The 25,923-nt window shown below is 48.1% G+C and overlaps 1 protein-coding gene across 1 annotated transcript in view; it reads left to right on the plus strand.

The window, feature by feature from the left end:
- LOC147737928 (uncharacterized) overlaps positions 1 to 25,923 on the plus strand; it is a 48,258-nt gene that overhangs the window by 16,241 nt on the left and 6,094 nt on the right. Inside the window, 1 exon segment of the mRNA XM_086924998.1 lies at positions 13,761 to 14,452. Coding sequence (XP_086781124.1) covers positions 13,761 to 14,452 — 692 coding nt within the window.

The raw sequence follows: 25,923 nt of genomic DNA on the forward strand, positions 1-25,923 counted from the left end.
TTCCTCCCAGTCCCCACAAGCAGGCTTCTCCAGTGGCTGCATGCAAATCTGAGCCCCAACCTCTCTGACATCGCATCTCTCTTTCCATTTGTCTTCCCCAGCCTCTATCTTTCTTTCTGACAATTTTTTTTGTTTCTAGTAGCAGCTCTTCCTTTCTCCTTCTCTCTCTGATGTATTAGGTTCATACCTATCCGCAAAACTTTATTGCTTGTTTTTTTTCCTGCGCCCCTGTGCCTTTCAGCCTCGTGGGGGTTATCTAAGCAGCTGTCAGTTTCCATTGCTTCCACTTCGCTGCGGCTATCGGTGTGTATTTGTCAGGCACTCGGTTCCTGTTGCTTTCTGTTTGTGGTCCGCCGGTGACTGGCGGTCACTCTCTGACCCTGTGCTGATATGCCTGCCAGTATCTTCCTCAGTTTATGGGCGTCAGGGTGTCTGCCTGCTTCTGTGTCTTTAGGCCCATCTGCTTGTTTTAACCCCATTGTGCCACAGTGTGTGTGCATGTTTGTCGTGCTTACAGAACTCAGTGATACCATCCCTTTCCAACTTCATTGCTCTCACTCTGCGTGTGCTCTGCCTCAGGCCAGCATCTCTCCTCCCATAATTATTCACTGCAGGGCCTGCGTCTCGTCACCCTTCCTCCCAGTCCCCACAAGCAGGCTTCTCCAGTGGCTGCATGCAAATCTGAGCCCCAACCTCTCTGACATCGCATCTCTCTTTCCATTTGTATTCCCAGCCTCTATCTTTCTTTCTGACTATTTTTTTTTCTTTCTAGTAGCAGCTCTGCCTTTCTCCTTCTCTCTCTGATGTATTAGGTTCACACCTATCCGCAAAACTTTACTGCTTGTTTTTTTTTTTTTCGTCTATCTTTTTTCTCTCTCTGTCGATTGGCCTCTGCCCGCCTGCGCCCCTGTGCCTTTCAGCCTCGTGGGGGTTATCTAAGCAGCTGTCAGTTTCCACTGCTTCCACTTCGCTGCGGCTATCGGTGTGTATTTGTCGGGCACTCGGTTCCTGTTGCTTTCTGTTTGTGGTCCGCCGGTGACTGACGGTCACTCTCTGCCCCGTGCTGATATGCCTGCCAGTATCTTCCTCAGTTTATGGGCGTCGGTCTTTACTCTACTCCTTCTGTCCTGGCATTTAATTTAACTTCTGAGACATATTTTGGGTAAACAGGGCTCTGTGACACCCTCAGCCTCATACTTAAACTACCGCTGAATGTGCTCACCCCTCAGCCTGGCCGCCATGTTTGCCCTCACTCTACCGCCCTCACACTACCAGTCTACCACCCTCACTCTACTGCCCTCACTCTACTGCCCTCACTCTACCGCACTCTCTAGCACTCTACCGCCCTCACTCTACCACCCTCACTCTACCGCCCTCACTCTACCACTCTACTGCCCTCACTCGACCGCCCTCTACCACCCTCACTCTACCACCCTCACTCTACCGCCCTCACTCCACCACTCTACCGCCCTCACTCTACCGCCCTCATTCTACCACTCGACCGCCCTCACACTCCAAATACCACTCAGTGCCACATAATTACACGCCACATAATTACACTGCACTCAATGCAACGCTCTCCAAATACCACTCAATGCCACATCATTACAAGCCACACAATTACACTACACTCAATGCAACATACACTCCAAATACCACTCAGTGCCACATAATTACACAGCACTCAATGCAACATACACTCCAAATACCACTCAGTGCCACATAATTACACGCCACATAATTACACTGCACTCAATGCAACATACACTCCAAATACCACTCAGTGCCACATAATTTCATGCCACATAATTACACTGAACTCAATGCAACATACACTCCAAATACAACTCAGTGCCACATAATTACACGCCACATAATTACACTGCACTCAATGCAACATACACTCCAAATACCACTCAGTGCCACATAATTACAAGCCACATAATTACACTGCACTCAATGCAACACACACTCCAAACACCACTCAGTGCAACATAATTTCATGCCACATAATTATACTGCACTCAATTCAACATACACTCCGAATACGACTAGGTGCAACATGATTACACGCAACATAATTACACTCTACTCAATGCCACATAAATACACTTTATCTGGATAGCGAACTATCACACTCTATCCACCCTCCCCTCCCTCTCTCAAATCCCACTCTCTCCTCACTCACTCCTCTCTCCCCTCTCCCCACTCACTCCTCTCTCCCCTCTCCCCACTCACCCCTCTCCTCTCCCCATCTCCCCTTTCACCACTCAACACTCTACCCTCTCACCACTCACCACTACACTCCCTCTCCAATCCCTCTCTCTCTCCTCACTCACATCTCTCTCGCCTCTCTCCCCTCTCCTCACTCACCCCTCTCCTCACTCTCTCCAGGCCTGACTCACTCCTCCCCTCTCACCACTCTCCCCTCTCAACACCACTCTATTCTCTCAACACCACTCTCCTCACTACTCTCCCCTCTCCTCCTAATTGCATTTTTTAACGGCTGCCAGGCCTTGACACCACATCAAAGGGCTTCTCCTCCCCTAATTATTTTTTTACGGCCGGCCGGCCGTACTTTAAATTTCACGCCCGCCATACAACATACAACATACAACCACACGCACAACCACACCGTCAGTGCACAATTTCACCAGGCACAGACACCATCAGTCGTCCGTGCATGCATTCACCGGGCACAAACACCACCAGCTGTCAGTGCACACTTTCACCGGGCACAAACATCACCAGTCGTCAGTGCACGCTTCCACCAGGCACACACCACCATCCTTCAGTGCACGCTTTCACCAGGCACACACACCACCACCAGTGCACGCTTTCACCAGCCACACACACACACCACCAGCCATCAGTGCACGCTTTCACCAGCCACACACACACCACCAGCTATCAGTGCACGCTTTCGCAGGGGACAAACACCACCAGCTGTCTGTGCCCACTTCCACCAGGCACACACCACCAGACGTCAGTGCACACTTTCACCAGGCACACACACACCACCAGCCTTCAGTGCATGCTTTCACCAGTCACACGCACACCACCAGCCGTCGGTGCACGCTTTCACCAGGCACACACCACCAGCGTCAGTGCACGCTTTCACCAGGCACACACACCACCAGCCTTCAGTGCACGCTTCCACCAGGCACACACACCACCTGCCGGCAGTGCACACTTCCACCACAGCACCACTCAGCACCACCACAGCACCACTCAGCACTACTACAGCATCACTAATGGGCACCACAACATCACTATGCGCTACAACAGCATCACTGAACGCCACAGCATCTCTTGTCCCCAAAACAACATCACTCAACGCCACCACAGCATTAATCTGTGCAACCATTCAACAACAACTGGTTCAAATATTTTCTGTCAATGTTTCAAGCTTTATTACAAATGTCATAAAAAGATGTTAAATGTTTTCACTTCTGTTCTTGTTAAAACATTGTGATTTGTCAGATCAATACATGTAAGACAGGGGAAAACTAAACATATACCTTTCCTAATGCTATAGATGTAACATTTGCTAACTTTATAACTATTGGCATTTCTAATAACAAAATGAATACTTTTATATTTTGAAAAACATAAACAAAAATTACAAATTTTTTACATTTTACACACCAAAAGCTCAAACTTTTCTATTGCGAGACCTATTGCATTGCAAATACTTGTTATTAATGGATCCAAATTTTGTCTGTATAATTGTATCTACGTCAACTATGATTTTTACCCCTAAATAGGTAGCCCCCTCTAACACTTGCCAATCCTTCCATTCCACTTCTGTGTTTTTAACAATTTGGTTCTTATCGAGATTTAATGGATATCCCAAAAATCTTCTTAACTGCTCTTTTATTTCTCTTAATGCTTCCCTGGGATCTGTAGTAACTACTGCCAAGCCATCGTCGTAGGCCAGTATTTTTGTTTCCCAATCATGTGACCTAATATGCTGAATAAATATATTTTTTGCTATCCTCCTTATCATAGGATCAATATGCAAGGCAAATAACAAGGAAGAACAAGGACATCCCTGTCTAGTACCTCACTGTATTTTTATAAGTTCTGAATGGCCTTCCATCATGGAAATCCAAGCTTTGAGCTGCTGATACAATGCTTTCAAGACCATTTAGAACCTGGCCCCTATCCAATCTGCTTGATCACTAACCCAAGGCAGTGCCAGGAGACTCTGTCAAATGCTTTTTCAACATCCAAGAGTATTGAAGCCCTAGAGTCTCCCTTCACTGCTGCTGCATCGAAAAGTGTGATTTACCCGCCTGACGTGGTCAGTTGTTCCTGGACCCGGAACAAAGCTGTGTTTCCAAGAAGACACAATTTTGCTGATTGTTCCAGACAGCCTTGTAGCCAGGATCTTGGAGTAGATTTTAGAGTCACTGTTCATTAGGGTAATCAGCTGGTATGAGCCTAGTTCTAATGGAGACTTCCCTTGTTTTGGGAATACCACCATTTTTATTAAGGCCCAAGATTCATGTGGCGCCTCCCCTCCCTGTACTATCAGCACAAGTTCCAGCAGGTACTCATTGAGGCAGGAGGACAAAATCTTCTAGAACTTTCCCTGAATGAGATCCGTTCCAGCTGCGAGGGCGGAGGTTGTTAACTCAATTTCCTCTACAGTGATTGGTTGATCTAAATATTACTGGTCTTCCTCTCCTATATTCCACATCATCACTGAGTTCAAATATCTTATAAAGTCCTCAGACTCCTCTCCCGCATCCTCGGTATATACCTTTGGTAAAATCTCTAAAAGGCAGCCCTTGTTCTTTCTCAATCCGAGACTATTCCTGACACAGGATCTTGAACTTCCTGAATATGAGACTGGGCTATTTGCTGCCTAGTCCGCACCGCCAAGAGATGACCCACCCCTCACTGTATTTGTAAAATTTTTTATTGCTGTGCCAGAAATTTGTCTGCGGCCTTCTTTGTCCAAAGACTCACTGTTGCTGCTTTAGCCATAGCCACTTTCAGCTGTGCTGTCTGAGTCTCCATACCCAAGGCCACTGTTTCCCTCACCATAGCTTCTGCGAGTGACAGCCTTTTATAGAGGTCACCCAGAAAGAGTCTCTCTCATTTTTTTGACGGCCCAGCTGTACCGGTAAGTCTTGCCTCGAACCCCATATTGGAAGGCATCCCAGATTATCCCAACGGGGGAACTACCCATGTTTTTTTACATAAAAACTGGAATCCAGTCCTGCATAAAATGGAGGTATGCATCATCCAGTAACAGATCCCGTTCAAAAGACCAACCCTGCAATTGACCCACCTTATCTAGATGAGGGACCTCTAGTACCAAAGGGTTATGGTCTGACATGACCATGGGATAATTCTCTATTCGGCAACCCTGCAAAAGATCTAGGGAAATAAAAAAAATAGTCTAGCCTTGCATAAACTTTATATGGAGCTGAAAAATTAGGGACCGAGGCTCATCAGTCAGCCCTGGAGGTAGTCCCTGACAAAATCGCTACTCAAAAATGGAGAAAGAAGATCAGAACCAGCTGAACTGGCCAACATACGAATACCAGCACTGACGGCAAACTAAGATGGAACTATTCTACTACCCATCAGGTTTACAGTAAGGACGGGGGAGGAAAAAGCTTAACTCAAGTCTGCTCTGGCAACTTCCCTGATCCAAAAGACCTCCCTCTTGAACTTATTTACTCAACCTTCAAGCAAATGCAAGGGGAGGCCTGGTTGGAAAATCGTTGGGCTCACTAGGCCACAAAAAATTGCAAGGGTCAATTTGGAAAATCAGTAAAACTTGCTCAGAAATGAAGGATAGAGTGACCCTTATGGAGAAAAGGGCCGGAGTAACAGAGGGGGGAGGCAGGAAACTCTAAAAGCATAAGGAGGCACATTATTCGCAAATGACGGATGTAATGCGGAAACTTGAGGAATTTAAGAGCCAACAGCACCGAAACAATCTTAGGTTTCTGGGTCTAGCAGAAAACATTGAGGGGAGTGATATCAGATGTATTATGGTGGGACTTCTAAGGGAGTTTTTTCTGACTTACCTCAGTGGAACTGGGACGCTGAGGTGGAGCGAGCTCACTGTTTTCCGATTACGCTAAGAAAAAAACCAAGTGGCAGGACAACCTGAATGGCCTCAGGCAGTTTTATTTTTCTTGGGTAACTTCCTACTCAGGTAAGCCATATTCAACAAGCGGAAGGTAAGGGCACCTATGAGGTACATACGTTCTTTGTCCGCCCAGAATTTTGCTACACTATTGTGGAAAGGCGATTGTGACTACGCCAGCTGATTTCATCCTTTCAGGGACTAGGTAGTGAGGCATATCTATTAAATCCGTCCCGTCTTAAAGTCATCTATAATGGGAGGGTGCAGTTTTTTACGTCTGAAATGAAGGCTCAAGAGCATCTGAAGGAGATCAAAGAATGGTCCAGGGTTCCAGGATTAGAATGAAACGTTTCCCTTAATATTATCTGTGTAGAGATTTCTGCAGCCAGCAGTCTATGGACTTTAAGAAGAGGGCTCTTTTTTTTCTTCTTCTTACTTATATTATCTTTACCACCGAATCTTTCTTTTCCTTAGTTTGTCTTTTTTTTCTGCCCTTGTTTTTACATGAGGGTTGGAGTCTGGGGGCACTTCGGGAAAGGTGGAGTGGGTGGCATTAACAGGGTCAGATCTGACCTATTTGCTCGTTTGAGGTGGGGGTGGTGAGGGGGTGGGTGCTGTAGGGTGGGTTGGGGGAGGGGTCGGTGGGGTATGGGCAGGGGAGGTCATCAAAGTAGACGGACAGTCATGCACAAGGGGGATGACAATTGGCTTTTCACACATTATCAATGAGTAATTTGCAGATTGCAACTATTAACATTTGTGGGTGTAAATGGTCCCATGAAAAGGCGTAGGGTAGCCCTTGATATGCTTTATCTCAAGGCAGACATCATATGTGTGCAAGAGACACACATTGAGGGATCTAGATAGCACTGTGAGTAGGGAGTACTTCGATAGGAGCTCGTAAAGCAATTTCCCAAGGGTTCGGGGAGACCAATATGGACACTGGGTCATCGCTCAGTGTCAGTTCCCCAAAGAAGGTTTTACACTTTGTTCAGTATATGGGTCAATCTTAGATAACCCAGTGGTGTTTGTGTCGTTAAACTCTGAGTTATCATTATGGCCACTCCCTCTTATCATGTGTGGGGATTTCTATATAAATTTGAATGTGGATTTGGTAGGCACAGGCTCTAGAAAGTATAAAGGTCGTACATCTAAAGCTCTTCGTTCTCTGCTGGATCTAGGCTCCATTCATGTTCTGAGGGACGTTTGGAGAAAGAAATATACCTCAGATCCTGGTTTTACATATTTGACGTGAAGTTTTCCAATGGCAAGATCATTAATATCCTCGCTAATATAAATGTCTCATATTCGCCAGAATGAGATCATTGTCTTTTGAGACCGACGCCCCTTCTGGGATTCCTTTGCCACACTAGTTAAACTTTTGTAAATAAAATCATCAACAAACTAACACCTGTTACCACCTCCTCAAAAACCTACAGTGCCAAAACCATTTAACCTGACCAATATGCCCCCGTGACAATCATCACCATATTTGTCAAAACATCTCTGTTGGTAGGAAACATCCCAGACATACATGCTGTTATAATGACACCTCTTGTAAAGACACCTGCCAGTGACTTGAATGTCCTTGCCAATTATAGACGGATTTCTGTCCTAGACCAGTATTACTAAATCCTGGAAGTGTCTTAGTGACTTCTAGCCAGTCATCAGGCACCAAAGAATTATTAAAACTATCCTATTGAACCTCAGGTAAGCATCCCTCTCTGCCATGGACTACAGTAAAAGCTGCATATTGATCCTCCTAGTCCTGTTCGCAGCTCTATATACAGACAACTGCATCATTCTGTCTTCTCAACTTTAGACCTCTTTGGACTCAAATGTGTTTCACTCCAGTGGCTCAGATCGCATTGAACTAACTGCAATGACCAGTGATGTTTCTGAGGGTTCATCTCTCAGACCAACTCTATTCACCACCTACAATGGCTCCACTCACTTCTATACTCGACAACATCAACAGTGGCTACCACCATGCTGACAATACCATAATACATACAATCCCAAAAGAACTAGAGAAAAAAGTTAACTGCGTCATTGCCTCCAACACATACAGAAATGGTTGACAAACAATTGGCTGTGTCTGAATAGCACCAAAGTTTTAGGCACTGTCTAGTTCCTCTCTCCCATCCCAATATATCAGGTAGAAACCTGGGAATCTTTTTCAACGATGAACTGTACGTCTCCACTTGCATTGTCTTTTATCTTCCTCTTCTGCTGCCTTTGTGGACATCCACCCTACTGTATGGAGGGTCCAAACTCATGAATATCATGTCAAACTCAACAAAAGGATGAGGATGCAAAAAATGTATAAAATATTATGCTGACAATCACCACACAGCCAAGTCGTCGAAGCTCCAACAAGGCGATCTGGTACTTGCCAAGTCGAGGATTCATCACAAGGATGATACCGACTTAGCCCCTCAGCTTTATGTGATCACTGCTGTCCATGGCACCCTGACTACGGCCTGGTGAGATGAGCACACCATCACTCGCAACTCATCATATTTCAAGGCTCTACTAGGAGGAGAGCGTGAGTTACAGATGACGAAGATGACTCCAGCAACCCTGGGATACTTGATGCTGGAGGAGAAAATCATGAAGGCAGCACAGGTCCAATTACCAAACAAACTGTGCACCCCTACTTTGTTTCCCAGCCCTTGACGTCTTGGTTTTCTAATGGAAAAACAAGACCATAACTCCTAGAATGAAAAGAAAAAATAAAATTAGCACAGCACATCACTCCAGGACCTGAGAAACTTGGCAGTTATAACTGTGGATAACTTGCACCCTTCGCCAAGCAGGTTGTGTCCTGTCTCTAAAAATTCACCTGCTCTGTTCTTTGAGTCCCTCTGTTTAAAACCTTTGTGTTGTAATGTAATTATGTACAGCTTGTTTAAAACTTAGAGGGTGAAGAATGCCTTATAAAGGAAATCTATATCCATTCACTGTGCTTTCACTCTCAATTCTCCCTTCACTTTCTGTTTGGTGTTTATTTTCCTATGTGTTTGTTTCTATTTTTTCCTTTGGTCTACTGCAGCGCATGCTCCATCTCCATTGTGTGTACTTAAAGAGCTTCCTGGCCTTGTATGTCTGCACAGGGACTGTAATTCCAGGAAAAAATAAACAGCTTTTTCAAGACTTACCGCCTCTGGCACAACTCTAAAGTTTGGTCACAAGTTACTCTGCAGTCATTTGTGGTGTCCACACCCTGCACCATGGCTGATATGGGTTTTTATGTCCTGTAATGGAATCTTTGGCTGTACCGGTCAAAATTGCTTTTGGTGTTTCATTTCCTGATCGATGCATTTCATCAGTTCATCAACTTGGAGGGGCTGCGCCCTGTTATTGTGTAACAGTGTCACTAATGTTCAAGTTGAATGATGCTTCTGGCAATTAATTTCAATAAAGCTTTATGTGCACTGAAATGTAATATCTACAAGCTTTACAAACTCAAGTTGCTAATTTTAATCTAAATGTGTTCATTAAAACATTTAGTTTTAAGTGTGTGTGTATGTATGTATGTATGTATATATATATATATATATATATATATATATATATATATATTCGGCATAGAGACGTCCGGCAGCAAAAGAAGACGAAGCAAACCCAGGTATAGTGCTCAGCAGTTTATTGTGCTCTTCACCACTCGACCAAGACGCATTTCGGTGCCCGAAGCACCTTGATCGCATGACAACGTCTTGGGGCAGATGTGCTCCTTTTAAAGTGATACGATACCATGATACAGTGCCAAATGCAATAGACATAAAAGCCATACGGTTAAAAGTCCATTACTGCATGAATGTGGAAACACACACTTGTGCAAAGTTAATCCATGGTTATCAATGGTCTACAAACTGAGGTGGTCAGTAAATTCCCAACAATAAATAACATGTTGTGCAATCAGTTCTAATAAATGCATAAATACAAATATATAATCACCAATATAAATATTAATTAATTAATTAATTAATTGTGGGTTTATATAGCGCTAGAATCAACTCCCGGAGGAGTATCTCTGCGCTTCGACCGCTGGGGAACCCGTCCTGGCTCACCCTGAGAGATGGTCCCTAATGGGTATCTCCAAGGTGCGACCAAGTATCCCCGGCGGTCTGGGGGGGCCGTTGTGAAGATGAGGCAAGCTAATGCCCAGAGTTGCCGAGTGTGGTCCCTGACTAGAGTAGGCACCAAAGCGAGAATTATCGAGTCCGCTGACCCTGGTCCACGACCCTGCCGCGTCGGGAATTGAACCCTGGTCCCGGGCCGTCCTCTGCTTACGGGTCTGCCGCCTCTAACCAGTGAGCCACACTTCTTCAATATCTTCATATATATATACAGTTGAAGCAGCAATTGGAGGAAAAGGGGGAGGGTGATGTGCTAATATTTAGATAGATATATAAATATTCCAAAATAAATACACAACAGAATATAAAAGTATAAATATATATAAAAATATACTCTCACTCTGGGAATGAAGTTGTTATCTCCCAGTAATTCCTGCACTCCACCTTTTATGATTGTACATCCGATGTTGGTTGATACTCATAGATATTAATAGACCAAAGGTTACCATTATTATGCCCCAGTGGGCCTTTTTAACCACAATGTGCAACAAGCGGACCTATGTACAAAATTGGCAAATACTGAATCTTGGCTAAAAAAGGTTGCGTGATACCCATTGTTGACGTGAATATTAGAAAAATGCAATATTATTGCAGTTAAAATATAAATGAAAATGCCGAGGCACCTAACCTGTTACTGAATACCACAAATATTACTGTTTGTATGTTTCCTAATGATAGGTGTGGCAATCTTCCCCTGCATTGAGTCCATGAGGATTTTTGGTATCAAGTAGGATAATGTGATGAGTTTCCAGCCTACGCAATAGTTGTTCCCGGTCACCGCCTCTTCTCTGAGGTGGGACCGTGTCAATGACAAAGTACCTCAACTCGGATGCTTTCTTGTCATGAGTCTCACCAAAGTGCCTCGCTACCGGGTACGCAGTGTTCCCGTTGGTAATGGCCCTTAAGTGCTGGAGTATACGTTTGTACACCTGTGGTCTCGTGCTACCGACATAGCGTAGACCACAGGAACACTCCAGCACATACACTGCGTACTCGGTGCGGCACGTCAGTTTGTACTTGATGGTGGTAGGTATGCTGTTGAATGGCGTGGAATACTCTGTTCTGCTTACTCCATTCTTGCAAGATGAGCATTTCAGAAACCCCTTGCTTGAATCTAACCACAAGCCCGTAGTCCTGATCTCAGGGCTACTTGATACCAGACAATTGCCTAGAGTTCTTGCTCTCTTGTACGCTATACTCGGTGCCCCACCAATTTGATTGCACAGTACTGGGTCACTCGTAATCAGTGACCAGTTGCGCTTGACTATATTTCTAATAGTCCTGTGTTGGTTATTGAAAGTGAAAATCAATTTGGTTTCACTTTCAATTTTGCGGGTTTTAGCTTTCTTATTATGCACCGTTGTGGACTGTGAGGGTACTGCGTCATGGGATGTTACAGATAGGAGGGTTGTCCTGTCCTGCGAATTGGCTCGATTCATTGCTCTTTCTATGACCTCGCTATTGTAACCCCTCTGTCTGAATCTGTTGCTGCATAGTTGTTGGGCTGCTTTACAGTCTGATTCTGTACTGCAGATCCGTCTTATACAGAGCATTTCTCCATAAGGTATGCTCCTTATAAGATGGGCAGGATGATGGCTATCTGCATGGAGGACACTGTTGCCTGTTGTGTTTTTCCGATACAGCTTGGTTTCAAGTTTGTCCCCTCTTACAAAAACTTCTATGTCCAAGAAACATATGGATTTGTCACTTATAGGACTAGTGAACTGTAGATTCAAACCATTGTCATGTAATTTGTCAATGAACTCAGTCGCCTCTTGTGCTGAGCCATCCCAAATTACAAAGAGGTCATCTATGTACCTCAACCATTTCACTATTTTGGTGGACATGGTGTCTGCAAATTTCGACAAGAGGACCTGCTCCTCCCAGTAGCCCATGTGCAGACAGGCGTAACTGGGAGAAAAGCAGGCCCCCATTGCCACTCCTCTGATTTGCTGAAACAACTGTTTTCAAAATAGAAAGAAATTGCTCTCCAGACATAGCCTGATCATGTCTATAAACATGCGGGTATGGTCTTTTAACCCCTCTGGTTTGGAGCCTAGAAAGTGCTGCACTGCTCTCAGGCCGTCCATGTGATGTATACTGGTGTATAATGCGGTTACATCCAGAGATATTAGTAGATAGCTAGATTTCCACCTTACATCATACACTTTCTTGAGGAAATCACCCGTATCTAACACAAAGGAAGGCAAAGATTTTACCAGGTCTTGGAGAAAGAAGTCTGTGTATATATATATTATATGTTCGAGGCATGTGGGCTGCTGAATTCATATCTGTGCATAGATCGCCGCCTAGTGTTGGGTCCGGATGATTGCACATTGCTGTCCTGGAGAAGTCTTCGAAGTATCACAAGATAGTTGGCTCCTCCCCTGGACTACAGTGCGCATGGGCCTCCTCTCCATCCTCAGATTGTTTTTTTCCACCATTGGGTTCGGATGGTAAAAATCTTAGCTCAAGTTAGGAAACTTTTAGTTTGAAGCCAGAAGGCTTTCGAGCGTCGGTATCGTTTGCGATCGGCATCGATAGACTTTATACGTTAGACATCGACTTCGGGAGGCTTCCGCTCTTCTCTCACATCGAGTTTTTTAACCATGGAGAGTCGAGGCCTCTTCAAAAGATGTCCACTTTGCAATGCAAAGTATGCAGTCAACGATGCACACCCTGTGTGCAACAAATGCCTGTCCCCTAAGCACGACGAGGGACAGTGTATGGCCTGTGCTCTATTCAGGTCAAGGAAAACCCTCAAAACTCGGCGCGCGGCTCGACTGGAATCGAGGAGAGAAGCGCCGGAGCCGGAGAACATCTTCGAGACCGGAGACGATGATGTAATCGAAATACAGACCCAGCCCGAGCCATCGGAACATGGATCCGAAGAGGCATCGGAGTATGAGGAAGAAGAAGATGTATATCTTGAGGAAGAAGAACAAGAGCATGAAGTCGTCGACGAGGTAGGAGACGACGTTCAGGCCTTGGGGGCCGAAGAAGATACCTCTGAGGAGCTAGGCCCAACCGTTGAAACGGGGGCCGATGAACAAAATATCGATTCGGCTCAGGTCGAGGGATCCCCATGAGGCCTTACCCAAGATCTACAATCAAGTTCAACAGCCCCGCAAAAAGGCCCGGCTTCGAACATTATATACGAGCCATCGGTTTCGAAACCAACTTTAGTTGATTTCATGAAAACGAAACCGAAGCCATTGCAGACAAAATCGAAACCGAAACTGCAACTGGCTATGGGCGGCGCCAAGGCATCGATACCCTCGGAGCTGCCACAGAAATGAGGGACTTCGCTTCTGGAACCTTCCAGCAAGCCCTCGATTCGAGTACCACGGTAACGAAGGCCAAGAAAGCCATCGAATCGAAGAAACTGGCACCGAAGAGAGTCGTTGCCCAGATGAGGCTCTAATCGACACAAGCCGTCGATCCTAGGACGAAGATGGGACCGAAGAATACTGTTGGGTCAAAACCATCTGTCGAACCGGCTCAAGACTCTAAATTCATGACCATAAGGGTGATGGAGTCGTTCCAAAGGATCAAGGATAAAGCTTCAATGCCCGGAACAAAGAAAACAACGGCCACAAAGCTGGTTACCGTACTGGCTACGTCGGAGCCGATAAAATATGGCCTACTGCCGCCAGTCATGCCAAAGATCTTCCAGCTGAGAAAGACTGCGGAACCTGTCAGACCATCGACAGCGATTCCAAGGGCTGCAGAAGAAGACGAAGAACAAGAACCGAGACAATTTATTGACTCGGAGACGGGGAGACTCTCCATACTCAAAAGGAAGATAACCCCAGAAAAGCCAATGGAGCCCTTCAAGATACCCCTGAAGAGGAAAAGGGGATCACCATCAACGCCGGTAATGATGGAGAGGGTGCAGACTTTTAATCAAGAACCCCAATCACCTACAGATGCAGGAGCAGGGGACAACACCAATGATGGTGATGATGACGCCATGGACCCTGATCGTGACGATCAGACACTAACATGGGCAGACCCTGCCGACCCTCGAAATGACCCCGATAGCACAGTCTATCATGTCAAAACATCGCCTACCGAAGACACTGCAGCTTTCAATGCCCTCATTGAAAGGGCCGCATTAAACCACGATGTGGAACTTTACAGTGACACCATTGAAGAGGACTTCCTTATGGACACATTCGCAACCTCTGAAAGAAATGTAAAAACTCTGTCTATGCTCAAGGGCGTTCTCAAACACGCCAATGATATTTTCAAGGAAAACACCAGAGCAAGGGTGATAAACCCTAGGATAGAGAAAAAGTATAGGGCAGCCCCGGTGGATCCACCCTATATTAGAGGACAATTGCCGTTAGACTCCATGGTAGTAGCTAACGCAAGGAAAAGGGCGAACTCACAAACCTCAGGGGAAGCGCCTCCCCCAGATAAAGAGTCCAAAGTGCTAGAAACATCGGGGAAGAGAGTAGCAGCGCAGGCAGCAAACATCTGGCGCATTGCCAACACACAAGCACTTCTGGCACGATATGACAGAGCTCATTATGACACTCTGGAAGCTTTACTGCAGCACCTCCCAGACATACACAAAGAAGGGGCAGAACTGCTAATACAAGAAGGGAAGCTCATATCTAATGCTTCTATTAAGTGTGCACTGGACATAGCTGACACTGCAGCAAGGGCTATTAATACCTCAGTCATGCTGAGACGTCACGCCTGGTTAAGAATCTCCGGGTTCAAACCAGAGATACAGACAACAATTCTTAATCAACCAGTCAACATGGACTACTTGTTTGGCCCAGAGGTAGATAACACACTAGAGAAAATAAAAAAGGATACAGAAACCGCAAAATCAATGGGGGCTTTACAGACCTAGCAGTTTTGTGGCGGTTCTTTTCGTCGCTCAAGCAACAGAGGACCGTCAAGAGGCCAAAATACACAACAGGGCCAATTCAACAAGGGAGGTACACAACCCACCTACAGTAAAAACAACAGAGGTGGATACAGAGGAAACAACGTCAAAGACAGAGGAAGAGGAAACAACAACTCCAGATCCTCTGCTAACAACAAACAGTGACGTCTTGTCACTGCCCCCGACCATCTAACACCTGTTGGGGGGAGACTACAACAGTTCCTGCCTGTCTGGAAGTCCATCACAACAGACAGGTGGGTGAGAGATATTGTATAGTACGGTTATTGTCTAGAGCTTACAGACACTCCACCAAACATACCACCAAGACACCGTCCTATGTCCGCAGAGCACTTGCAGTTATTGCAGCAGGAAGTCACCAGCATGCTGCAAAAAGGAGCCATAGAGCTCGTGCCTCTAGCAGAACAAGGATCAGGGGTGTACTCACTGTACTTCCTAATTCCTAAGAAAGACGGGTCTCTAAGACCCATACTCGACCTAAGGCCTCTGAATGAGAATATTCTGTCAGAGCATTTTCACATGCTCACCCTACAGCAGGTGCTACCGTTGCTAAGTCAGGGAGATTTCCTTGCAACACTGGACCTAAAAGATGCGTATTTTCACATACCAATACACCCATCACACAAAAATATCTCAGGTTCACCATTCAGGACCAACATTACCAGTTCAAGGTCCTACCTTTCGGAGTGACAACAGCACCCAGGGTATTTACAAAGTGTCTGGCGACAGTGGCAGCACACCTACGGAGGCAGCACATACATGTCTACCCTTATCTGGACGACTGGCTTGTCCAAGCGAAGTCTGCCCAGCTGTGTGCCAACCACATGTCCTACACCATTCATCTCCTTCACGATCTGGGATTCTCACTGAATTACCCAAAGTCACATCTAGAACCCGCCCACGTACGGCAGTATCTGGGCGCGACAATAGACACTCTGGCGACCAAAGCACAGCCAAATTCAGTGAGGATAAACAGCATGCAATTGCTGATACAGAAATTCAGACCTAAACACTCTCTTCCAGCGAAAGTGTTCATGCAGTTGATAGGCATGATGGCCTCCTGCATCTTCATAGTCCCGCACGCAAGACTACATATGCGCCCGCTTCAGAAGTGCCTGGCACGTCAGTGGAATCAGGCTCAAGGACAGTTGAAAGACCTAGTGTTGGTGAGAGGTCGGGTATACAACTCTCTGCATTGGTGGAATCCACAAAACCTTTGCAAGGGGCGACCGTTCCAGGAGCCTGTACCACAGATAATACTGACGACAGACGCATCCCAGGGATGGGGAGCTCATGTACTCCATTACACAGTGCAGGGACTATGGACGACACAGCAGAAAAAGATGCACATCAACTATCTAGAACTGATGGCAATCTTCATGGCAATGAAAGCTTTCAAAGTACATTTGTGCAACAAAGTCGTGTTGATCCGGACGGACAACATGACTGCCATGTACTACATACAGAAGCAGGGAGGAACACACTCTCCACAGTTGTCTCATCTGGCTCAGAGCATGTGGAAGTGGGCCATTCAGAGGAACATGTTCCTTATGGCGGAGCACCTCCCGGGAAAGGACAACCAGATGGCGGACCTGCTCAGCAGGCACAGCCATCAGATGCACGAGTGGGATATACATCCATCAGTACTCCAACCGTACTTCCAACAGTGGGGTCATCCAGAGATAGACCTATTCGCTACAAGGGAGAACGCAAAATGCCAAAGCTTCGCCACCAGGTTCCCACACCCGCAGTCTCAGGGCAATGCGATATGGATGAACTGGTCAGGCAGATTTGCATACGCTTTTCCCCCAGCTCCATTGATACCGCTAGTGGCACGCAAACTGAAGCAACACTCGATGACACTCATCCTAGTTGCTCCAACGTGGGCACGCCAGCCATGGTACACCACGCTCGTAGAGCTTTCCGTGGTGCCGCATCAGTCGGCTGCAACTAACACCCAGACTTTTGACGCAGAACCATGGCGAAATTCAGCACCCAGATCCGCAACAGCTCAACCTGGCGATCTGGCTCCTGAGGTCCTAGAATTTGGATACCTCAACTTGCCTCCAGAATGTATGGACATCATCAAGGAAGCAAGAAGACCCACGACTAGGGCATTATATGCAGCAAAATGGAAGAGGTTTGTCATATACTGCAACAATAATGACATTAACCCTCTAGATGCATCTATTCAGAACATTATTTGTTATCTATTACACCTATATAAATGTAATCTAGCCTATAGTTCCATCCGCATACATTTGTCAGCAATAGCAGCGTACTTGCAGAACAGACAGCACCTATCGCTGTTTAGAGTGCCTGCTATTAAAGCTTTTCTTGAGGGACTCAAGAGAGTGATCCCTCCCAGACATCCACCTTCACCAGTCTGGAACCTGAATGTAGTCCTTACAAGATTAATGGGACCTCCTTTTGAACCTCTACACTCATGTGAGATTCAATTTCTTACCTGGAAAGTAGCTTTCCTTGTAGCTATCACTTCACTGAGAAGAGTTAGTGAACTCCAGGCACTAACCATTCAAGAGCCATTTATTCAAGTTCACCCAAACAGAGTGGTACTACGTACAAACCCTACATTTATGCCGAAGGTGATCTCGCAGTTCCACATGAATCAAACAATAGAACTGCCGGTTTTTTACCCAAATCCTGAAAATGTTGCAGAAAGGTCCCTGCATACACTAGATGTCAAGAGGGCCCTCATGTACTACATAGATAGAACGAAAGATTTCAGGAAAACCAAACAACTGTTTGTTGCCTTTGCTCCACAGCATAAGGGCAACCCCATTTCAAAGTCAGGAATAGCCCAGTGGATCGTTAAGTGCATTCAGATATGTTATGAAAAAGCGAAACGCACTTTAACGGTTCCTCCACGTGCGCACTCAACACGCAAGTTAGGAGCATCCATGGCTTTCCTAGGGAACATTCCACTAGAAGAGAAATGTAGAGCAGCCACATGGTCCACTATACATACATTTACGAAACACTACTGCGTAGATGTACACTCTAGACAGCAAGCAGCTGTAGGACAGGCTGTTCTCAAGACTCTTTTTCAGACTGCTGCAGCTGGCACGGGCAGCCGCCGCTAAAAGGAGGTACTTCTATGCAATCTATGCACAGATATGAATTCATCAGCCCACATGCCTCGAACCGAATATGCTACTTACCAGTATGCATCTGTTCTTGGCATGTAGGGCTGCTGACATTCATATCGCCCACCCTCCTCCCCGGCGCCTGTAGCGGCTGCAGCATTCAGAATTACTGTTAGCATGGTCATCACTTACGTAATCTACTCCATCATTGCCACAATGGCGAAAAACAATCTGAGGATGGAGAGGATGCCCATGCGCACTGTAGTCCAGGGGAGGAGCCAACTATCTCGTGATACTTCGAAGACTTCTCCAGGACAACAATGTGCAATCATCCGGACCCAACACTAGGCGGCGATCTATGCACAGATATGAATGTCAGCAGCCCTACATGCCAAGAACAGATGCATACTGGTAAGTAGCATATTCGTACCTAGTGGTGTTGTCACTAGGAAGTTATAGATAGGTCTGTTTTCCGAGACAGAATGTATTTGGGTGTTTTGGTAATAACTCTGACCCAATTTCCAACTTTTCAAAAAAGAGTTCATCTACCTCATCTCCTTCCTGGAAAGTTTTGTGGTGACACAGCAAGCTGTGGCCAAGATAAAAGGGAGGGTCACAAATCGCAAAATCCCCATGCATTTTTCATAGACTTCTTTAGGATGGGCTACAGCAAAAACTGATTAATGGAATTACACCAACTTCTGCAGGAAGCTAGATCTTGGTCCACAGACTGTTCTTTTTGCGATTTAATGCAAATCCATTCAGTAGTTTTTGAGAAGTTAAGGTTAGAAAATGGTTGTATAACTGGACGGTTGGGTCTGTTCTATGGGCAGGATGGCAGGAGTGTTTTTTCCTGTCACGAAGTAGCACACACCTCAGTATATGACCTGCCTTTTACTTACACTGTACCCTGCCCAGAGGTTACCCGGGACCTACCACAGGGGTGCCCACTGTGTACGCAAAAGGGAAAATGAGGGCTGACAAGTGGTTGCAATTGTCAGTACAACATCCTAACTTAGCAAACTGCGCGCAGGCCCTACACTGCCGGCCTGAGTTCCTTTCTCCGCGCACCTTTGCATTACTAGGCCTGGCACACGCAGTGCACATCACTAGGGACTTTACTAGTAAGGCAAACATACCAATCATGGCCAACCAATTACCATTACACTTTACACAGGGAACACTTGTACTTTGACACTGATCAGCAGTGCAAAGTACCCAAAGCATCTAAATTGGCAACTCTATGCAGAAAAAAAAAACATTTAGCTAAACTACTGTAGAATTTCAGGTACCATTTCTTTGCAGCTGCAGCATCATTTAGTAACGTGTTAATGCATTCTACTATTTCCCAAAACTGTTCATTATGGGAAATCAGTGTAACCAGTTTCAGTAAGGGGGAGCTAGGTGGCGCCAAACCAAGATGGCCGCACTGGTGTGAGGCACCCGACTGACCGAGCGCTCTCACACGATCCTTCACCATCCTTTCCAGTGCAAACGGCTTGTGTTATATCCCGGATTGTTCCTGGCGCCGAGACGGACAGATCAATACCAAGATCTCCCCCTGAGGGCTACGGGATCGGAAGCCACGGAGCAGTTCTCCCTTGACTGTCACTGATGCTGGAGGGGCCGATCACTGCCGACGGATCTGGCAGTCAGGAAATTCCGGTGCTTCTGGGCCTACACACGCCGGCCAGAGGACCTCTCTTTCCCCGGCACTATCGCTTGCTGCAACTCTCCCGGGGGCTGATATATGTTCTGCGACTGCTGGTGTGGTGCGCGTCGCCTCAGGACCCCGGATCACGGCCGACGGATCTGGCAGTCAGGAAAGTCCGGTGCTTCTGGGCCTAAACACGCCGGCCGGAGGACCTCTCTTTCCCCAGCACTATCGCTTGCTGCAACTCTCCCGGGGGCTGATATCTGCTCTGCGACTGCTGGTGTGGCGCTCGTCGCCTCAGGACCCCGACCACTGCCGACGGATCTGGCAGTCGGGAAAGTCCGGTGCTTCTGGGCCTACACACGCCAGCCGGAAGACCTCTCTTTCCCCGGCACTATCGCTTGCTGCAAATCTCCCGGGAGCCGATATCTGCTCTGCGACTGCTGGTGTGGTGCGCGTCGCCTCAGGACCCCCGCCGCCGGTTGTTCGTGGCGTCTTCGTTCGGCGGAGGGGCCGGCTCGCACTTCTCCCCCCCCCCCCCCGAGCCTCAACACACTTCTGGCCCCTGATGCGCGGCATTTACCGGAGGCCGCCTGCAATACGCCTGAAATACCTACGTACGTCTGGAGGAGTTGCCGCAGGACTGTGTCACCGGACCCAGCTTCACTTCAGGCCGAGGCTTGCGGCCTATCAGCTCAGAGCCAGAAGGGACCTGCTGAACTCTGCCTCCGGGGCAGCCCTCAACCCTGCGCTTCACTCTTGGGCATTGTGCAACCCCCCACAGCGCTTACCTACTGGGCCCCCTTACGCCTGCTGCGGAGCCAGTGTAGACCAGAGTTCCTCCCGCAGCTCCTCCCAGGCTGATTCGCCGTGGGGGACCCCCCCCCCCACGGCCAGTCGTCTGGGAGCATCTTCACCGCCATTGCTGGAGGACACGTGGTGCAGCCCCCAAACGTGGGAGAGGTGGGTGAGCCTTGCGACCCTCCTGCCGCCTTCAGCGACACCGACCGGAAGTGGGCTGATACGCGCTGCCCCCCCTCCCCAGAATCCTTGCCATCCTTGGGGCCCCTATGTACGGTTTGGCTCGGGGGCGGCCCGCGCTACACCCGCTGTGCTTCATCTAAACGCCCTGCTGTCAACTGTCCAGCGAGACCCTCCTTGACTCCGGCACCTACTCCACACAGCGCTGTGGCGTGCGACCGGACTGTTTCGGAACCGGAGCGGCCGCCATAACACTGGCTCGGACTCTGGCCCCCCTGCCTCCTGCCTCTGAGGGACCATGCAACGCACACCCACGGAGGCCTGCGATCAGGCTCGCCTACTATTGGGCCCTTCTGACCTCCCTTGCCGGGCCTATACCCTCCTCTTCTCTCGATTGGGAGCGATAGCGTTAACCCTGCAAACGCGCCTAGTGGCACCCGAGCGCCTGTGAGCCACCTCTCCGACCGCACGCTGCTCTCTCCCTACATTGGTGGTACTGGGTCGGGCTGGCGGCTGGTACAAATCGGACGACCCACACGACCACTTCTCCTGCAGCCTGGGACCTGGAAGCCGCGCGACGCTGGAGACGCGCACCAGCCAGGCTCCTAAACACTTGCAGCCTTGCGCCCCGCTGGCACTGTGGCACTCGTCTCCCGCCACTTTCAGCCCGCCACTCGGTCGCTAACGCCCCGCGACCTGGCTTCCTCTTTGGCCGCAACATCGCTGACTCCCCGGCGCGACATGGGTCGCAATGACGCTAGACAGTCAAAAATACCCTTTGAAACCCAGAAAAAGGCGTCCAAAACGCAATCGGAGGGAGCGGACAGCCCCACCGCTTCTGCGCCCCAGGAAGAAGACTGGAAAACGCTCTTGCTGGGCATGAGACAGAGCCTCTCCACGATTGATGCCAAAATAGACACCATTAATACACGCATGGACAGTGTCGTCGCGAAACTTGAACACCATGACACTCGTATCAAGGAGACTGAAGACAGGATATCGGTACTTGAAGATGGCGCTGCCTCCACTACCAAGCAAGTCACGCAGATGGACAGACTGCTCAAAATAATAGCGGACAAGAACGAGGATTTAGAAGCGAGGTCCCGTCGCAACAACGTTCGCGTCCTGGGACTTGCAGAGTCCACCAACACAGGTAAAATGGAGGTGTTTGTGGAAAAACTAGTCGTGGAACTGTTTGGTAGAGAGTCCTCCCCGCACCTCATAGTGGAGAGAGCTCATAGATCTCTCGCTGCCCGCCCTCCACCAGGTGCCCAGCCGCGGCCAATCATCGCCCGCTTCCTAAATTACAGAGACAGAGATGCAGTGCTGCCCAAGCGAGGGAGGTGGGAACAGTGACATATGGCAACACAACGCTCTCTTTCTTCCCTGACTTTACCCCCTCAGTCCAAGAGGCTCGACGTAAGTTCGCAGGGGTGAAGAAGAAACTCCAATCCCTGGAAATTCCTTATGCCATGCTCTACCCGGCCAAACTGAAAATATCGCACCAGGGTGCACAACATTTCTTTCTAAATCCGCAACAGGTGGAGGACTTCCTTAAGCGCCACCAAAAAGAACGCGCCGGGGACAAGGGTGAAACCCGACGCTCCAGATCGCAGTCCCCTATGTCTCAACAAGATTGACAAACTGAGATACCGCTTTGATCAGAACGACGCTGCCTGAGGCCTTCCACGTGACGGAAATCTACGTTCATTGGTGAGGTACAATTTCTGTTTTAAATCTCACTGGATTAAGATTGAGAAAGTGCTTGGTCGCCCACCTCCGTCCCGCATAGGATAGCTAGGGCCTCCGTGCGTCTTGCGGGTGAAAGCAAGGAGGTGGTGGGCAGGTTTGGCGCCCCTGGATATCCGTCCCCAATGGGTGATCCCCTACAAACCTTTAGCGTATTTTTTGTTCTGGGGTTGTTAAAGTTTGGGAGGGGAAAGGGAGTCCTTGATTCCCGGCCAGTTGGGAATGCCGGTGTGGGTGGGGACTTTATTTGTCTTCATACTGAGATAGCTCACATTGTGTTTTTGCACAACACGTCACGAGCTACTGCTGTTTTGCATTACCGGCCTGTTGGGGTTGCCGGACAAGTTAGGTATATTACCTGTTTTAGGTCCACCTGCGCAGCCGCGGTGGACATCACTGGGAATTTGAGGAATGCCTTGGAAAGTCTGCTATGCGAAAGTACTGGTTTTACTGCTATGTTCTGTTTGCTGTTGCGCGCTGCGTGCATGTGCCATGTTTTCATTTCTAGGGTGGGATGGGTGACGTGAACAACTCGCAACCAGCTGTGCAATTTCAGCTTGTAGCATGGGATGTACGCGGGTTGAATAACCCTAGGAAGAGGCGACAGATACTGGGATATATGGACAGACATGGGGTCTCGGTCGCTTTGTTGCAAGAAACTCACTTAGTGCCTACTACGTCCCCCTCCTTTGCTTCCCGATGGGCATCATGCAGAGTGTTCTCATCTTACTCAAATTATGCTAGAGGCACCACTGTCCTGGTCAAAAGAGGTATTGTGTTTACCCCGTTTGGCTCAGAGGTAGATTCTGATGGAAGATACTGTTTGATTTGGGGGAAACTACACTCACACACTGTCCTATTCGCCTACTATTACGGCCCCAACACTGACGACCCTGATGCCCTCCTCACCATGTGGGGCAAGATACAAACCCTTGGCATATCTCACATAGTTCTCGGCGGGGACTTTAACACTGCACTGATCCCTGCAGTGGACAGGTCGCACCCGCAAGCCAGTCATTATACGCACACACAACGCACCCTCCTGGGCATTGTAGAAGAGCACCGCCTGACTGACACATGGAGGCACTTACACCCTTCTCTTCGACAGGGTACACATTTCTCCGCAATCCATTCCACCTGGGCGCGCATTGATTGTCTTTCTTTCCGCTGGTCTCACCCCATGGCTTGTCAAGGCACAACACCTTCCCCGCACCTTCTCGGACCACTCACCGGTTCTATTGACACTACGCGTTCCCCTAGATGCTTCCCCTTACCTAAGCTGGCGCCTGAACCACGCACACCTAACTGATTCAGCCTTTAAAGCTGACCTAGAGCAAGACATATCGGATTTCTTTGACCGCAATGTCGACTCAGTTTCCAGTCTTACCACCGTCTGGGAGGCGATCAAGGTCACTGTGCGCGGTTGGTGCATCTCCAAGGGAGTCCTCAGGTCCCTTCGCGGTGACTTGCGGAAACTGGAAGTGGAAATAGGCAGACTGGAGAGCGAAATTTCCCAAGGGTCAGGCGGACACGAAGTCAAAGCTCAACTCAGGGAAAAAATTAATGACTACTCTGAGGCTGCAGACAAAGAATGTACATTCATGGGGAAACCCTTTACAGCACGGATATACGGAGAGGGGGACAGACCGGGTAGAGCGCTCGCTTCTGCAATCAGGCCGCCCAGACACAGCAACTTTGTCACTACATTACTTGATTGTCATGGGACGCCCCAGAGAGACTTCGCAGGCCAGCTCAAGGTTCTTACGGATCATTACGCTACACTATACACCTCCCATAGGCAGACACCTCTGGATCTTTCTACCTACCTAGACGACACCGCAATTGCTTGGCTCGGCCCGACCCAACAAATGTTTTTGCACCTGGAATTGGAAGTGGATGAAATCAAAGACGCCATCATGTCCATGAAATCGGGCAAGGCCCCGGGCTCTGATGGCCTACCGATAGACTTCTATAAAACTTTTATATACTTACTGGCCCGATTCTCAAAAATGTGTACTACTCGGCCCTAGAGGAAGGCATTTTACCGACAAGTATGCGGGAAGCCCTAATTACCTCCCTGTTAAAGCCGGGTAAACCACCGGAGCACTGCGATTCGTACAGACCCCTCTACCTGTTAAATACTGACGTCAAAATACTAGCGAAGGTCTTAGCGACCCGCCTCAATCTATTGATGGAGCGCCTGGTCCTGCCGGACCAGGCGGGCTTCGTCCTAAATCGCGCCACTTCTCACAACCTCCGCACTCTCCAGGCGGTGTTGCAGGACATAGACCCCAACTGCGAGGCCGCTGCGATATTCCTGGACGCCACAAAGGCGTTCGATTCCCTAGAGTGGGATTACCTTCTAAACCTGCTGGAAAGAATGGGTACCCCCTTTAGCTTCCTGGACTGGATTCGTCTATTGTACCGTAAACCACAAGCCTCTGTCCTCCTAAATGGCGCACGCTCAGTCCCCTTTGAAATATATAGAGGCACTCGACAGGGATGCCCGCTCTCCCCGGGCCTCTTCGCGATCGCAATTGAGCCCCTGGCTGCCAAACTCCGGCAGAGCCACAATCACAGATCCCTTATCTACCCTGAACGACAACTACTCATATCATTATATGCTGATGATATGACACTATATGTTCATAAGCCACAGGAAAACTTAAATCCCATCTTGCGCGAGGTCACCAAATTCGGCGCCATCGCGGGAATACAGATAAACTGGGCGAAGTCATCCCTTTTCCCCCTTACAGACAAGACCCAACAGTTTCCTCTTGATTACCCGTTAGTATGGGAAAACGAAGAACTAAAATATTTAGGAATAAATATCACCAGAAATCGGAAAGCCCTTATGCGAGCAAATTACGGCACAGTCCTTGATAAGCTGACAGACAGTGTCACTAAGTGGATCCACCTCCCTCTGTCTATGGCGGGGCGGATCTCTTTAATCAAGATGGTGGTGCTCCCCAAGCTGCTATACCTCTTTACTAATATCCCCTACAGCCCTGGAGCATACTTCTTCCGGGCCCTTGACTCCCAGATATCCCGGCTTATATGGGGAGGAAAGCAGGCCAGGGTCAGACTAAAAACTCTCATGCTTACCTACCATCAGGGGGGTTTTGACGTGCCTAACTTCCGGCTCTACTATGACTGCGCAGGGCCACTTTGCCGCCTACTGGCTCCACCCTCCTCCCTTTATGGCTCACCTTGCTGTTGAAGACGGTTACATGAGACCTGAAAAACCGTCTGGCTAC

The sequence above is a fragment of the Lissotriton vulgaris genome, chromosome 1_1 (assembly GCF_964263255.1).
Source record: "Lissotriton vulgaris chromosome 1_1, aLisVul1.2, whole genome shotgun sequence".
Classification (NCBI taxonomy): domain Eukaryota; kingdom Metazoa; phylum Chordata; class Amphibia; order Caudata; family Salamandridae; genus Lissotriton; species Lissotriton vulgaris.